This window comes from Felis catus, chromosome F2, assembly GCF_018350175.1.
Source record: "Felis catus isolate Fca126 chromosome F2, F.catus_Fca126_mat1.0, whole genome shotgun sequence".
In the NCBI taxonomy this organism is placed as follows: domain Eukaryota; kingdom Metazoa; phylum Chordata; class Mammalia; order Carnivora; family Felidae; genus Felis; species Felis catus.
In genome coordinates this window covers 57,608,988-57,625,697 of record NC_058385.1, presented here as the reverse complement: position 1 = coordinate 57,625,697, position 16,710 = coordinate 57,608,988, and the positions used below count along the sequence as shown (strand labels likewise).

Here is a 16,710-nt window from a genome sequence, read left to right as displayed (position 1 = left end):
GCTCCTTTAAAAATCTATTTTTAAATTACAGTGAAACCTTAATAAGTTAAGAATGTAGAGAAATATATACTGTGAAACACTTATGAGGTATTTGGGAATTCTTAACCATTTATTAAAGCTACTTTCATATGCGTAAAAGTTCCATGCTATTAGTTAATTCTCAATCATTTCTAAATATAGTGATTAATTTTAATTAACTGAGAATTGGTTAATCTCAAATTTTACTTTAAAATAGTGAAGTATATTACCCAACTTCCAAAAACAACCCACCGGAGCCTAATGCATATATAGCTCACGGCGTTGAATATTTTATCATGTTGGCTGCTTTCTGGCAAGTGAGGTTAAGATAGACATCTGCATAGAATAGTTATTCAGGGTTTTATTTTTTTAATCATTTTGTTTTAATTTTGGCTTTGATTTTAAATTCTCCTTCACTTGCTTATCTTAAAATAGAAATTTTTGATGTTTTTCCCAGAAATTATGAACAGATATGGCACAGACTCTTCAAAGCATACTTTTGAGAAAAGTGTGGTTACACGGTTACCCATTCTGTCAAAATTTGTCACTTGCCAGGCATTTGTTGCTAATATTCATCTGTAGATAAAGAACAAAGATTGGTTCAGGACTCCATGAAGGGTTTACTATTTCACCTTTTCTCCGCTAATGTGTCACAGTGAAAATGTGGTATATTTGTGTGTGATACCTATTCAGAGGTTGATTGATACGAAGCAATCATTGGATCTGGTTACTTCACATTTTAGGGGCGTGTTTGTGTTTTGCCTCTTCATGTTGGTTATCCTTAAGGTAATAGAAGGGAATATAATTTATTAAACTTATCAGAAAAAAATAAACACAATTTAAAAGAAAAAGTTAGCATCTAGTGCTACTGTGTCCCACAGGTTCTTCTACATTGACCCACACTACCTCCACTGGTGAGTTAGAGGAGCATAACAGGACTACCACTGGTGCTATTGCTGTTGCTAGCACACCTGCAGATGTTACTGTATCCAGTGTTACAGCTGTCACCATCCATAGACTTTCTGAGGAACAGCGAGTGCAAGTTTCGAGTCTCAGAAATTCAGGTCTGGACCCCAACACATCCAAGGACGGGCTCTCTCCTCATCAAGCAGATACACAAAGTACAAGGAGAAGACCACGAAATGCTGAACAGATAGAAAGAACTAAAGAGCTTGCAGTTGTTACTCATAGAGGTATTGGATGTTATTTTACTTGTGCCCGTTTAGTTACAGCCAAAGCTATATTTTGGTAACGATTCGAATTGGAGAATGAGCTGAAAGAGAGCCAAGACGTAGGAAGCCAAAGGCAAAAGCTTAGCTGCAAAATATAGATTGTTATAGCCAAACCCTGAATAATTTGAAAACACAGAAATTAAAAAATACAAATCAGAGGGAAATGCAAATACTGGGCGGGGGTGGGGGTAAATGTAGAAAGGAAAGAATGCATAAAAAGGATAATAAAAACAAGTACTAAATATCTATTGCATATTATGTGCCAGGTATGATGTTGAGATTACTTGAAAATAAAGTAGCCAGTTTCTATCAATAAGTGTACATATTTACACATTGATGATTTGTCCTATGTCGTAATTTTCAGCATTTGCATGAAATCTTAATGTTACACAGATGCTAATTAACAATTAAGACAATAGATAATTTGGTCACAATGGAAACATTCTGTCTGGTGATTATTTTTTATAGCTGGCTCTTTTATTTCTAAAGTAACTATAGCCTGATCTATATGATTGTATTGAGATTTCTCATTTTGAAAAGGTAACAGCTATTCATTGAGATTATGGCTCTATATTTAAATATCCTTTTGCTTTCTAATCTTTTGTAGAAAAAAATTGCCACAAAGCCAAATCATATATTGGTAATTTTCTAGTTGATTAATATAAGCCTACCTTTTACAAAATTACGAAGCATAGCAAGCATATTTTTCTGTTTCTTGGTAGTAAGTTTCACCGAGCAGTTTGTGGAAAAAAAATCAATGTAGTGTCAAAAAGTAAAGGGATTTCATTTATATCAATATATGCATCAGTGGAAATATTAATTAATTGAACATGTTTCAAGTACAAAATACCTACTCCAACTCTATTTCCAACTCATCATCATATATTCTCCAAACTGGTTATGGTTGATGTAGTGTGGGTAGGCATGGTTTATACAGAACATGATATAAGTAATGGAAAGCATTCTGTGCTTAATATACACTAAGAACAAAAATCAAGACATCTTATATAGCTGATTGAAAATCATATATAAATATTTCAAAAGCTCATTCCCATCGAAATTCATACTGAATGTACTTTTATTCTCCTTAATAAGCATCATAAACTGAATTCTTAACACGTAGTAGTCTCCTGTAAAGTATTAAATCAGTATCACCTTGCTTCTCGATTCACTTCCTTACCATGAGTATTTCCCCAGTGAAGAATGTAAGAGTCATGATAAAATTGATAATTTATTTTACCAAATAGATACTTTTTCTTAGTAGCAGGAAATAAAAAATGTGTAAATATTATTAAAATATTAAGGTAAAAACCCTTCCATTTAGTTTTTTCACTCTCTGTGGAAAATTTCACGAGCTAGAATTGACAAACTACTCTGATCATTTTACCACCTATTGAATGAAAGATGGGTAATTCTCAAGCATAAGTTTGTTATATAAATCAACTAATAAACAAATACTACTTTAGCCAAAGTTGCCATCAAGTGATGCGAGAAGCTCAGGTTACAAATTAGTATTTTAGAGAACTGGGAAAAATAATTCAGATTGAAATGAGAATAAAGAGTAGTCAGTTATTAAATTCAATAAAGTGATTTGAAAATTAAACTTCTGAGCTACATTCAAGTACATTTTAATTAAGCATATTACTTCCTTGGTAAATTCCAAATCAGTGCTCAAATTCTCTTTTAGACAATAATTATTTTAGAGCTAATACATGTTTCATCCTTCCCCATATTCTTTCTGAAATAGTGTTTCTGTAGGTAGTAGCCATTGAGTAGTGCCATCTACTTTGGAATTAATTATTCGTCAGTTATTTTTGTTTAAATCATGTGTATGGAAAACATTCTGAGTGTTACACTTATCATTTATTTCAGTCACTTAAATTATTATATGTTTATCAAATCTCTATTTTAATTAGAATTAGTCCTTCTGACTCTTCCTCAATAATCTAGTGTTTTAGCGATTTCAGATAGCTAGTTATATTTGAGACTCAAGCTTTTTAACATTTTGGGTTAAAAAATGTAAATATTAGAAATAAAAGAGAACTATCACCCTATGCCTATCGATATTTTTGAAAACCCTCAATATTTAGCTACTTTACAAACGTAAAATAGACTTCAAAAACCTAACTCTTAGCAGGGCCAAATTTCCAGATTGGAATTGGCTAACATCAAAGCAGTATTCTTTTTAAATAGATAGATAGATAGATAGATAGATAGATAGATAACAAGGAGGAGAGGGGCAGAGGAAGAGAGAGAGAATCTTAAGCAGGCCCCACCCTCAGCGCAGAGCCCGCAGGGCTCAGTCTCATAACCCTGAGATAATGACCTGAGCTGAAATCTAGAGTCAGACGTTCAACCAACTGTGCCTCCCAGGTGCCCCAGAGCATTATTCTTTCATTAAAAATAATTCTGCCTCACCAGACATGCCTGGAACACCTACTGAGTACCATGCTCTGTTCTAGGAAGGAAAGATAAGTAAGCTATGACCCTTTCCTTCAAGAGACTGGCATAGAGTGGAAGATACAGAGAAATCCATGAGGTAGTAGAAGGAAAGTTTTGTAAAGCTCATAGCGATTCAAGTACTCGAGTAGTTATGGGGTTTATGCAGACAGTGAGTCATTTCGTTGACATTTTAAATGAGTCTGTAAACATAATGCAAACTAAATCCTTAATTTTCCTAGATATGTTAGAGAAAACAAGTTAGGTCTCATTCTTCTATTCCATTCTCTGCAGTGTAGTCGGAATTACCTTTTAAAAGCTCCTCAACAACCTTAGTAATAAAACCAAGTTTTGGTGGTGTCCTACAGAAAATTTCATGGTCTGGCTTTTGTCTCTATCTCCATATCCATCCTGTGTGACTCTCACAGTCTATTTTTTTTTTTTTTAGCCAAACAGAAATTCTGTTAGTGTCAAACACACCATGTTCTTTTCTACTTGAAGCCACTTTGACGAACCATTCCTTTCATCTTGCAACCAGATCATTCTAATTCCCTTTAGAAATTTTAACTTAAATTGTCACCTCCAGGAAAGTTAGGATTTTTTTTCTGTTATAACTCAGCATTGTACTCTGTACTTTTCTTGTATTTGTAATCACTAGCCCTATGACTTGTCCTGTAAAATTTACCTCTGTGAAATAAGGAGTGAGTGGGTCTGGTTCATGCTAAATTCCCAGTGCCTAGAGCAGCTTCTGAACCATAGATGAATTTAAATACTATTTGCTAAATTAATGACTATTTAAAATCTGACCAGCTAAAGCATTTGCCTAAATTTTTTACAAAACTTAAAACTATGTTTTACAATATATTCATATATCTATACATTTTAGTATTAAAATAAAGATAACTACTTCATTTTGTCATAGTTCTAAAAATACTAGTGTTTTTAATTCCTAAAAGGCAATGATATTCTCATGAATTCAAACAATAAATTGCTTTTATACCACTTCAAATTTCACAACATGAAACTAGGTATAAATGCCTTGTTTATAGACCTTATCCAATTATAAAAACAAAGCAATTTTACAGTTAAACACAAGAAAGCTATGAAGTCAACAAATATCACATGAATAAATGTTAATGTTATACCATGGATATTATTTTGCTGAAAATTATTACCATTTAAATCCTATATATGATAGCTTGTGATAGCATAGGTTCCTTTGAGGTATACAGTCCATACTAGTTTATGCTATATGATAATTTAATATTTTTCATAATTTTTCTTTCTTCACAATTCCATTTTCATTTTATGTCTTCTTAAAAATGTTTATGTACTTATTTCGAGAGAGAGAGAGAGAGAGCACTGGAGGAGGTGAGGGTAGAGAAAGAGAGAGAGAGAGAATGAATCCCAAGCTGGCTAAGCACTGTCAGTGCAGAGCTCAATGCAGGGCTCAATCCCACTAACCGTGAGATCATGACCTGACCTGAAATCAAGAGCCAGATGCTTAGTCAACTGAGCAATCCAGGCGCCCCTTTATGATATCTTTTGATGATTAGTAGCTCCTAAGTTATCTATTTTCAATAATCTGAGGCAATTAAAATATGTACAGTTTGCATCAATATCACTATAAATGCAAAGAAGGCATGGACATTGAAATTGCACATAGTATTTGGTACTTAGTACATTTGTGTGTGGCCTCAAAATCTATGTATTAACTTAGGATAAATCAGCATAGCTAGTTACTTTATTATAAGTAACATGAACAATTAATGAATAATTAGATACAAACTTAGAAAGTTTATCAAAGATATTTTCAATTCTCGATACAGTACTATTCCAATTAGTTTTCCTATTACACTATAGTTAAAATAAGTCCACTTTTGCCACCTACTATGTGTGAGACCCTGTGCAGGTCACATGAACTATCTGAGCTCAATTTCCATATATTTGTAAAAGAGTATGATGGTATTACATTAGGGTTTTTGTGAAGATTAAACATGGTATTGGATGGAAATGCTAAAATAAACTAAGGTATTTTCTCCCAGTGAAGAGGTAAAGCCAAACTGCCCACCATCGCTAGTTAGTTCTGAGGTGAGACAATGAAAATGAGTGGACACTTGCCCCTTGTTAGCTATCGTATCTTGCCTTGAGTAATAACCTCAGCTCTCCAAGTTCAACTTCTTAGTAATGGAGAATACCTGCATCATACATAGGTAGCTTTGTGAAAAAATTTAGCACAGTTGCTGAGGTATGTTCAACACACACAAATTGCTGTTATTTTTATTATTATTCACCAACTATGTTTTAACTCTTGCTATGTGCATGACATTAGACTGGATAGTAAGGGTATAACAATGAGGGATGCAGACTATACCATCAGGTAGTCTATATAACTTAATAAAATAATAATTACGGGTTTGTAATTTGTACAAATTTTGGTGAGAAACACTATCAGAACAATATTTTTGATATTCTATGAAGGAGTGAAAATAACTACCTCTGAATGTAGAAAGTCAAGGAAGCCTGCACAGGGGATATTTGAACTAGTTCTTGAAATAGGAATAAAAGTTTCAAACTAATCAATTATGTTTATATAACAAAGATGCATTGAAAATGCTTTTCATAGATACTTGTGCTAAGTAGAAATATCATGAATCTATACCAAAATAAAGGAAGTATTCAACTATACTTGATGGGGGTTTACATTCATAGGAATAATCTAAAAACAATTGATAATTTTAGTTTAAAAATGTCTAGATGTTTAAAAGTCGATAATCTAATAATATCTAGTGATATTTTAAATTTCACCAGAATATTTTTTGCCTTAAGTATAAGCTCTTTTGAAATTATTTATTAATATTTACTTAAAGCACCTTTTACAATAATCCTTAAACCCTATAGTTAAATTATATAGCCCTAAGAGATTTCAACTCAAAATTGACTTAAAGTAGCAGGACCTATGTGATAATATAATTAAAACAGTAGCAAGGAGAGTATCCTGTACTTCTAGAATTATATATTCTAGAAATATCTGGGATATTTTGGATTCATATAATACATCAATATTTTGTAGAGAAAATTGTGGTCTGCAAGAGGATGTATGAAAAGCTAGTTCATGTTGCTAGAGTAGTATTCATTCATTCTTTCATTTATTTAATATTTATAAGGGCCTAATGTATGCACAGCTTTGTATTAGATGATATTAAGGTTAAAGTAATATAGATGATAAGCACAATTGGTTTTTCTTCCTCAAGAAATTTATAGTCACACCATTTAAAAATAGTCATTAAAATGTGTTTTGTTTCACATGATTTAATTTAATATTTTTTCTTTTATATTGATATTGGAGAGTATTTCTTTGTTTTTTAAAATGCGTAGGCAAGTTTTGCCAGCTGTTAATGATCAGCCTTGGTAGTTGTTGTTTTCAAGTATAAAATGTAGATATTTTCTTCTGGAAGAGTTACCATATATCTGTATATAATTATAGGCTCTCTTTTATTGTTCTTCCTAGTGGAATATTAACTTAGATGATTATAACATGTTGTTGAGTCAAATGTGTTATGAGCATTTTATAGCCATTGCTGCTGTTTATGTTGACATAGTGTAGCCAGTTCTTCCAAAGTATGTTTGATCGTATGTTTAATCATGTCAATAGGATCAAACAGAGCTCTAGTTTGGTTTATAAAGTAATATGAAATTATGTTTAACTAAAATTGAATATGATGTAGACTCCCCCCCTTCATAACAGCCGCCTAAAAGAAAGCCTGTTTTAATCATAACAGCCGCCTAAAAGAAAGCCTGTTTTAATCATAAGTTTTTGACCTGAACACTTTTTTTTTAAATTATTTTCACCTTTAAGGTAAGAATGATTAATTCAGCATAAAACTTAATTTTAGGTCAGCAGTTTTAATCTAAACAAAAGCATTATTACTTTTTTCAAGGTAGCTTATCTCAGATTTACATTGCTTAACAAAAAAGGGAAAACAGACTATAAGAAAAACTGAAATTTCTAGTTTATTTCAAATATCAAATTTTGTGATATATAACAACATTGTTCAAAAAAAACCCCAAACTGTACTATGACAAAAACTTTATTGTATTAAAGTAGTAGTTCTTGAGTGCCTACTATGTGCCTTCCATTAATAGGTATTTGGCCACACATAGAATTTTGAGTATTTTCAACAGCTTGCAAGCAACTAATACTGTTTTCAGATTTTCTATTAATAGTCTTAGTATAGATTTGCAAATATAAAACAATTTTGTAATCTTCATAAACAATAGCCATTGAAGACATTAATTTATAGATGGGTTCTTAGATCTTTATGGATACTGATACATGTCCGTCAAATAATAGGGTTTTATTGAACATATTATCTCTTTGTTAAGCATGTGATAAATTCAAAAGAAGTATAATATGGTGTTTATTTTAAAGGAAAAGTTGTAGGGATAAAACTGCAGAGAAAAATTCTCTGTCCTGTCTCAGAGAATTGCTACAGGATGAGGATGATAGGTGATTGTGTTTGAGTTATAGCTGTCTTCCAAAGTGTGATGTGTTGTTATATGTAAGAGAGATCAAATTTGTTCATAGATTGTAGAACTTGGTGTATGGAACCGTAGGGAGATCCACAATAGTTTATTATAAAGAAGACTTCCAACATTGAGTTTTGTTCAAATATAGATTGTGTGCTTCAGGAAGCAGTAAATTACCAAATCACTAATAAAATATTCAGGAATACTTTTTAAATTTTTTAAATATTTATTTATTATTTAGAGACAGACACAGAGCATGAGCAGGGGAGGGGTAGACAGAGGGGAGACACAGAATCTGAAGTAGGCTCCAGGCTCTGAGCTGTCAGGACAGAGCCCGACGCGGAGCTCAAACTCACGAACTGTGAGATCATGACCTGAGCTGAAGTCAGTCGCACAACCAACTGAGCCACCCAGGCGCCCCTATATTCAAGAATACTTGATGGACAAATTAGGTACTTAGTAAACATTTAAGCATCAAAGAGTATATTGATAATATGATTCTTACTGTCCCTTCTAATCCTGTCTATAACTATCCAGATATATATTATTTAAATGTATTTATCATCATCTTCTATTTCCTCTTGATGTTTGAGTTGAAATGGACTTATCCTTCTCGTTATCTGACTGTATAGCCAATGTTAAAATAAGCATAGATGTAGCAAGCACTCATAACAAGGAATTTGGAGATTGGCTCTCCCCTTATTTCAATAGATAAGGGATCCGCCACATGTACATTTCTCCCAGAGCTCAATGCCAACCTATATGCCTTGAATTCTAAAGCCTCTCCACTTGAGGATCTAATTCTAGCTTTTTAGTCTGTGTTTAAGATGACAGGGTTACTTTCTTCAGTATCTCATTTTCTTTTTTCTTTTTGTTTCCTTTTTCTCTCCTCTCCTCTCCTCTCCTCTCCTCTCCTCTCCTCTCCTCTCCTCCCCTCCCCTCCCCTCCCCTCCCCTCCCCTCCCCTCCCCTCCCCTCTCCTCTCCTCTCCTTCCTTCCTTTTTGTATTTTCTTTCTGTCTTTATTTTTCCTTTCCTTTCTTTCTTCCAATCTATTTCTTTTCTCACTTCTTTTCTTTAACAACAAACCAACCAACCTTCCTCCCTCCCCTCCCCTGCCAATCTTCCCCCTTCCCTTCCCTTCCCTTCCCTTCCCTTCCCTTCCCTTCCCTTCCCTTCCTTATGTGTTTCTTTCTTCAACAAATGTTTACTAGGTTACTTACACATCAGACTTTCTTCCAGTTCTTGAGTAAACAACATTGAACAAAACTAAGTAGACCATGCTTCATTGAGTTTATATTCAAGTGAGAAGAAAAAGAGAACAAGCAAATAAACAAAAACCTGATGGTAGCAAGGACTGTGCTGAATATTAAAACAGACTGTGTGATATATGGGTGACTACCTTTGTTTGGAAGGACAGGAAGGCCTCTTTGAGGAGGTAAAATGTAAACTGAGACCTAAACATGGAAGAAGGCAGCTATGCTAAGATGGAGTAGAGAGCATATCAGATAAAGAAAATAGCCAGAAGGAGTTTGAATTTTACTTGAGAAAAGGAAAGCCCAGTGTGCTGCTGTTCAGTGGACAAGGAGGAGAGGGATGGAAATGAGGTGGGAAATTGGTGGAAACCACAGATCATGTAGGCTCAGGGGCCCAGATAGAGAATTTTATATTAATAGAAATGAGACAGGAGCCGTTGGTGGTCTTTAGCAGGGTCTTTAGCAGTGATATTATCTAATGTATGTTTCTTTCAGATGTTATTTCAATAAGAAATTTTAAAAAATTAAACAGGAGCAGGCAGATAGATTAGTAATGTATGCAAAGTTGCAAATAACAGTTGATAGAGACTGGGAGACTAAGTTGTAGACTATGGTTCTCAAACTTCCCTGTGAATACAAATCACCTGGCAGTCTTGTTCAAGTGCAGATTGTGATTTGGTGGGATTGGGTGGGATCTGAGATTCTGCACTTCTAACGGGACTACAGGTTATGTTGATGCGCTGAATAGCAAGGATTTGCATGAGGATGATTAAGATGGAGAGAGCAACACATACCAATCAGTACCTGCTCTCTGTCCACTCTTCAAGATATCTTCTCCACTTGACATGTTTCCAACATTGATAAGCTATCTCAGATGATATAGGAAAAGCCCAATTTTAATGCTGTAAGAATGCCTTTAATGGGGGGGAAATTCATGAGTGGAGAGAATATTTTAGGGCAGATGGGTTTTCTGGATCAACTTGATGACAATCATTAACTCTGTCAATTCTTACAATGACTGAGCCGATCATATTAGTTATGATTTCACTGGAAAGATCAATAAACGCATGGATAAATGATGAAAGCATTTCCATGTCAAAGTTTAACTCATTTATTACTTTTAATTTTTGTCCTAAATTTTATACCTTGACAAGATATTTTAAAATGCGTTATTAATAACAGAAAAACCATAAAGTTTAGTTTCCCTTTACTTACCATTTTTCATCTCTGAAAGACTAACTGATAGATGGAAGCCAAACAGTGAAAAGAAGGATATAAAATTTGATTACCAAATCAAAAGTTGTCATGAGTGAATACTGAATAATTAAGCATTCTTCTATTTTAATAAATGGCAAAATTGCATTTCCGCTTGAATTCCCAGGTCCTTCATGAAACTAAGTGACGTATTGATTTCCATGAATGTTTAACGTAAATAATAACAGAACAGAGAGTTTATAACTTTTTAAAAATTATCTGGTTACATATGATCCTTGTAAGATGCTTTCATGTATTATATTCATCATTGTTTTTTTTTATGGAAGTACTTTGATATTGGTCAAGTAGGTGTACATGTTTAACATATAGGGAATTACTAACATTTAGGTTAGTGTACTACATATAAATATTGACTATTGCATGCTTTATCAATATCTTGTCATTTTTTTCATTGTTCTCTTGAATTTTTCCTAATTATATTATTTTGTGGAAAGTTTTTTTCAGTATTGATGTTTGTAGCAATTTAAAAATCCATGTCTAGAAATGTACCAATCTATTATTTAAATACATAATTATTTATTGAATATCATCCTCATTTTCTATTCCATCACCACATTTCATTGCATTTGTAAAAGTGTCAAAACTATGTCATTCATACCAGTAAATATATTTTTATATTTCTAATTATTTTATATTTTGTTAAGTTGCTCTTAGAGAGAAAGAAGAGAAAAAACAAAATGCTAGAATTTACTTGATAACAGGTTTATGTATTTTAAAAAGGTGTTAGATAAAAATACCCTGAATGCCTCAGGACCTTTATGACAATATGAAACAATGAAAATTTTTGTTTTCCACAAATGACAAATTTGCAAGTAACCATTTTAACATTTTTATCCAATGCTACTCCTCAAGCCATGATTTTGAGTTATTCCTTTGCAGAGATTGTAAGATTTTCTGATGACCCTGTGTTTTTATATTCCTTTGAGCATATCTTAGGAGGCATTTTTCTTTCCATGTTAATTGGAACTATCACCTCAAAACAATGGTCTTCAGAAATGCTATTTTTTTTTCAGATTTCAACCCCATTGTTATGCTCACCAGTAATCGTTAATCACGTATCTTGGTAGATTATTATTTATAACATACTATTTCTCACTTTTATAGAATGTGCAAACGAAGGTAGATGATATGGCCTATACTGGTTAAAAAGGAACGCTTAACTTTAAAGACTGAAGATGAAAATGGTTTGTGTGTAACTGATTTCCCCAAATGGTTACCAGAGTTCATTATTTTACCTGTGAATGATGGTCACAGTAAATTTGATGGTTGTGACTTAAAAAAAAAATTAATGTTTATTCCTGAGGAAGAGAGAGAGAGAGACAGAGAGTGAGTGGGGTGAGTGGGGGAGGGGCAGAGAGAGAGGGAGACACAGAATCCTAAGCAGGCTCCAGGCTCTGAGCTGTCAGCACAGATCCTGACATGGGACTTGAACCCACAAACTGGGAGACCATGACTTGAGCCAAAGTCAGACACTCAACCAACTGAGCCACCCAGGCACCCCAAGATGTTTGTGACTTTTAAATCTTCTCCCTCATTATAATATTTTGAAGGGGCTAGACTTTCTATTTGTGCTCAAAGTTGGTGCCAAAGTGAACTCCTCTGTCTTTTGGAGTATGAAGAAATGGTCCTATGTTAGAGACATTTTTATCTTGTTCAGAATTATTTCAGGGCATTTTCACCCACTTTTGCAACAAGCTGCTTCCCTTGCATGTAGTTTTCTAGAGCATATGGCGGCCCTGCTGTGCACAGAGTGAAATCACACAATTAAGTTTTACAATTTTAGGAAGAGCAGAACCTTCATATATGGCAGAACAGCATGGTATTAGGTTTGGGGTGCATTGCATAGAATATTTTTCTCTTCACAATTACATCATTTGTATTCTAAATCATGGACTATTGCTTTTCAGTGTTGATGCTTGATTTTTCTTTGTTTAAAATATTCTTCAGATGGCATTTCTTTTTCAATCCAAATGGTATTAAAGTGACAAATTTCTAGATTGATTTTTATCTAGATCTCAGAGAGGTTAGAAATTCTTCATTTATAAGGCATGCATTAAGAAAAAAAAAGTTTATCAACTCTCCTGAACTTTCCATTAGAAAGGAATTCAGCCAAAGATGGTTTTTACTAAAGAGATGACATGATGATTTGAATCTCATATAGCAGTTGGCTTGTGCTACACTTTTTTTATTCATCTTTTCACATCTTTAAAATAAAGTATTAAGAGCCTTCAAGCCATAGAATTAAACTTGGCACTCTCAGTAAATAATCAATATCTTTATTCAATTTTAAGTTAATGAATCCAGTTCTACTTTATATTAAAGTAAAACATACTTAAAGTAAGATCTTCTTGACCACTTAAGTATTTTATTATATGCTTTGCATTAAAAAATAAATGAGGATAGGATGCACTCTCCCCATCTATTGTGGTTTTCTGGGATATCCACTTGAGAGTTCTGATTTAATATATGGAATGGTGTTATTCATAGTGAGTGGTGGTATAGATGCTAGGACTAACGTATCAGAGTCAAATGAATGAACGTTTTGAACTAACATATGTATGACCTTGGGCAATCTGCTTAGTGCTTCTCCATTTTTAACACCTGTGGAAAGGAGGAAAAGAATCCCATTTTGAGTGGATATTTTGGGGTTTAAAAAACAGTAGGCATAGAGTGTCTGTGCTTTAGATATACAAGCAATAAATGACACTGCCCACTTCTGGAGCCTGTATAGGAAGAAAATATGCTCTAATATGATAAAAAATTTATAAGGTAAAAATAGGTGAACAAATTAAGCAAATAATTAGCACAGAGTTTTAAATTTCTTAGGTTATTTCCTTAGAAATAAATATATATGGTTCAATGGAATATTGATAGAGAATTATGGAAACAGCTAATATATACAGCTCTATTTAACACTATTCATACTGATCTCATATATAAATTATGCCAAAGCAATGTGTAGCATTCAGTTCATCTTGTGTTTCTATTTACCTCATATATTTTTGTTTGCCAGTTTACCCTTAATTCAGTTACTCTAACTTCAGTACAGCCAACACACTTATCTTTTTATCTACCTTATCCTTGTGAATTCTCTGTGCTTCTTGAGCAGATAATTGCTAGAAGAGAGTAGATGTGTGATCTAGATCTTTAAAAATTCCCTAGAAATTAAGTAAGCAACTAATGGTAGAGTTATGAGCAACAGCCACTCATATTTTTACTCAAATGTTACCTTTTGAAGTGTAAGAGTGGTTATAAACATAGTACGCGATGGTTGAGAGAAATCTCTCATGATTTCCGCGTACCAGTGGTGTATCCATCGGAGTCCATTGAGAAACAGTGGAACGTGGGATAATTCAAGGAAGGTTTATTTACAAAAGGATTATTTCTAAATGAGTAGATGTGAAGAAACCACAAGGGATAATGCTTTAATACAGAATAGCCATGGTTAGGCTTCACCATTGCTGACCCACTGGGATGACTGGAGGGAGATGTTGGACAGAGAGATACATATATCAGACTAGTATTAAACAAAAAACTAGTGACCTTCAGTTAAGGATTCTAGTCAACTCCAATCAAATTAATGGTGAGAGACCCTGCAGAATAAACCTGTTGTAACTTTCCTCCGTCCCTCCATCCTGCTGGAATACTCCAGAAGATAAGAGCGTCTGTTGATGCAATCCAATGCGTCACAAAGTTAAACGCATGTTAAGAGTCATCGGGGAATCTTATTAAATCGTAAATTCTAGTTCAGTAGGTCAAGGGTAAGGCTGGGTAATTTGCTTTTGTAATAAGGCTCTAGTTAATGCCAGCACTGTTAGACGATGCCCCAATTTGTGTGGCAGGATGTAGTCTATTCAGATCGATCTTTGGCACAAAAAACAAGGAAGAGGATAGAGCTGGAAAGGCATGTAGATAATATACAACATAGATGGGTGATGACCAGTTGTTTGCTTCCTTAACATCATTTCTTTAGCAGAATAACTCTGCATCAAATACAACTCCTCCAGCCCATCTTTGCTTGTTTTAGGCAGATTCCAGGTAGCGATACCAAGGCTTCCAGTAAAGAAGTTAGATAAAATATAATAATCTGAAATCAGAGAGATGAGGAAATATTGTTACCGATTAAAGTAATATTGTTACCAGTTTCAAATACTGGATTTTTTACTTGAAATTATTCACTGCACTAGTGATATTTGTAGTGTAAGAATATATACCACTGCTTCAGTCTGAAGATATTCATTAACTGTGGTCATTATTATTCAAACAGTTGCTTTTTCCCAATTAGTTTCTTATTGGAAGGCATTGTAGTATACATAAGTGATCTGTGCTGTTAAGTGTAAAACAAATATGGGACACAAAATTATTTTGCATAAGAAAAAGTGTTTTTTTATAAACCTGCAGATATATATATATGTGTGTGTGTATATATATATATATATATATATATATATATATATATATGTTTTTGTTGATATTGAGAAGTTTTGCCTAATCTTTGTATTTCCTAAGGCATCCCTTTGCAAACCAGGGCTATCCTAACCGTCCCATTAAAAAAAAAGTTATTTTTTTCATGTTAATACTTTTAGTTATATTATCCTTAATAAAATGAATTTATGAAAAGAGAACAGAAATTACAAACAAAGCAACTAGAAAATCATTTCTATTCAAAGAATATATCCAAAAAAAGGGGGGGCTAGTTAAATGAATGGAGTGGATCTTAATATTTATTTGTAGGACTAAAGATAATAAAAATTTCATTTGAAACTATCAAAAAAAAGATGAAACAAAGGTTGAGACAGTTTTAAAAGTGTTAAAAATGTCTGTGAACTCACCATTGGTGCGTCTTCTCATAGGGTGACTTTTATTATGCCAGTTATAAGAATCCCTAAAGAGAATATAAAAAATTCCACATTTCTTTTATAATGCTGACATTTTACAGCATACCATAACTGTAAGACCTGTTACGCCAGGCAATGCGGATGCGTCTGCTGGTATCTATACCAGTGTTTTGGATTCCTGAATTTGTTCCATTTCTGGGAGAGAAGAAAGCCCATATCAAATTTTAGAGTCCTTATCCAGTAATTAGTTGTGTGATTTTCTTCAACCAATTATTTAGTCCATCCAGTGTATCAAGTAAAAAGCAACAAATTTAAGTCAGAATTTAAGACTAATTTAAGTCAGAAGACCTGTGAAAATTAGCAAATTGCTTTTATAAAGTACGATGTGTCTTTTCCACTCTGGTCACTCTGTTTAATTTTCCAACTTAAAAAAAAATTACACTTTTTTTCTCAATCTGAAATGATTGAAAAATAAGATTTCAAATATCTAAAGTCTAGGTTGATCTCATTAAAACTTTTAGACTTATAGCTTAAGAATCTTTTTTTTTTTTGTAAAAGTGAAAATGAAATGGGCCTGTGACAAGGATGCCTTAAATATGCTGAATTAGTATACCTGTGTTTATAAAAACGAGTATGATCATATATCTAGGGATGTGTCTATATATATTTTTACTAAATTTACTCTTTTGGTTAAAGGATGTAGGGAGATACACATCTAACAATTTAAGTTAGAAATCCAGGGAAAGTAGATGATTTAACATAAACATATGTACCTACCATGTCCATACAGTGAAAAAGACATAACACAGAATAGTTATTTATTTATTTATTTATTTATTTATTTATTTATTTATTTAGAATATTGCAGCCCCAATTGTATTAGCCTCTGAAACTGATTAGTTCTTAGCATTATAACTGGCAATAACAATAATAAAAATAACTAACATTTGTTAAATTCTTGCTATGTTCCAATACTTGAAATTTGTTGTAGAATTTAAGCATAGTGGTACAATATATAATTGTAAATTTTCTTTCAACTAAAAATTGGGCAACACATAAATTTATATTTATACACTTTATATTCAGGATAAAGTGCTAGCTATAAGTTAGCGGAGTAGCAAAAA

General features: G+C 33.1%; 1 protein-coding gene across 7 annotated transcripts in view; it reads left to right on the top strand.

The window, feature by feature from the left end:
- The window catches only part of CSMD3 (CUB and Sushi multiple domains 3), a 1,245,869-nt gene that overhangs the window by 502,725 nt on the left and 726,434 nt on the right, over window positions 1–16,710 (top strand). For 4 of the 7 annotated variants that reach the window (XM_019823042.3, XM_019823044.3, XM_045049905.1 and 1 more), the window contains exon 7: window positions 900–1,211. The exons of the other annotated variants lie outside the window; for them this stretch is intronic. In XM_019823042.3, the coding sequence (XP_019678601.2) occupies window positions 900–1,211 (312 nt within the window). The remainder of the gene's footprint in view (window positions 1–899; window positions 1,212–16,710) is intronic. 7 annotated transcript variants of the gene reach the window in all.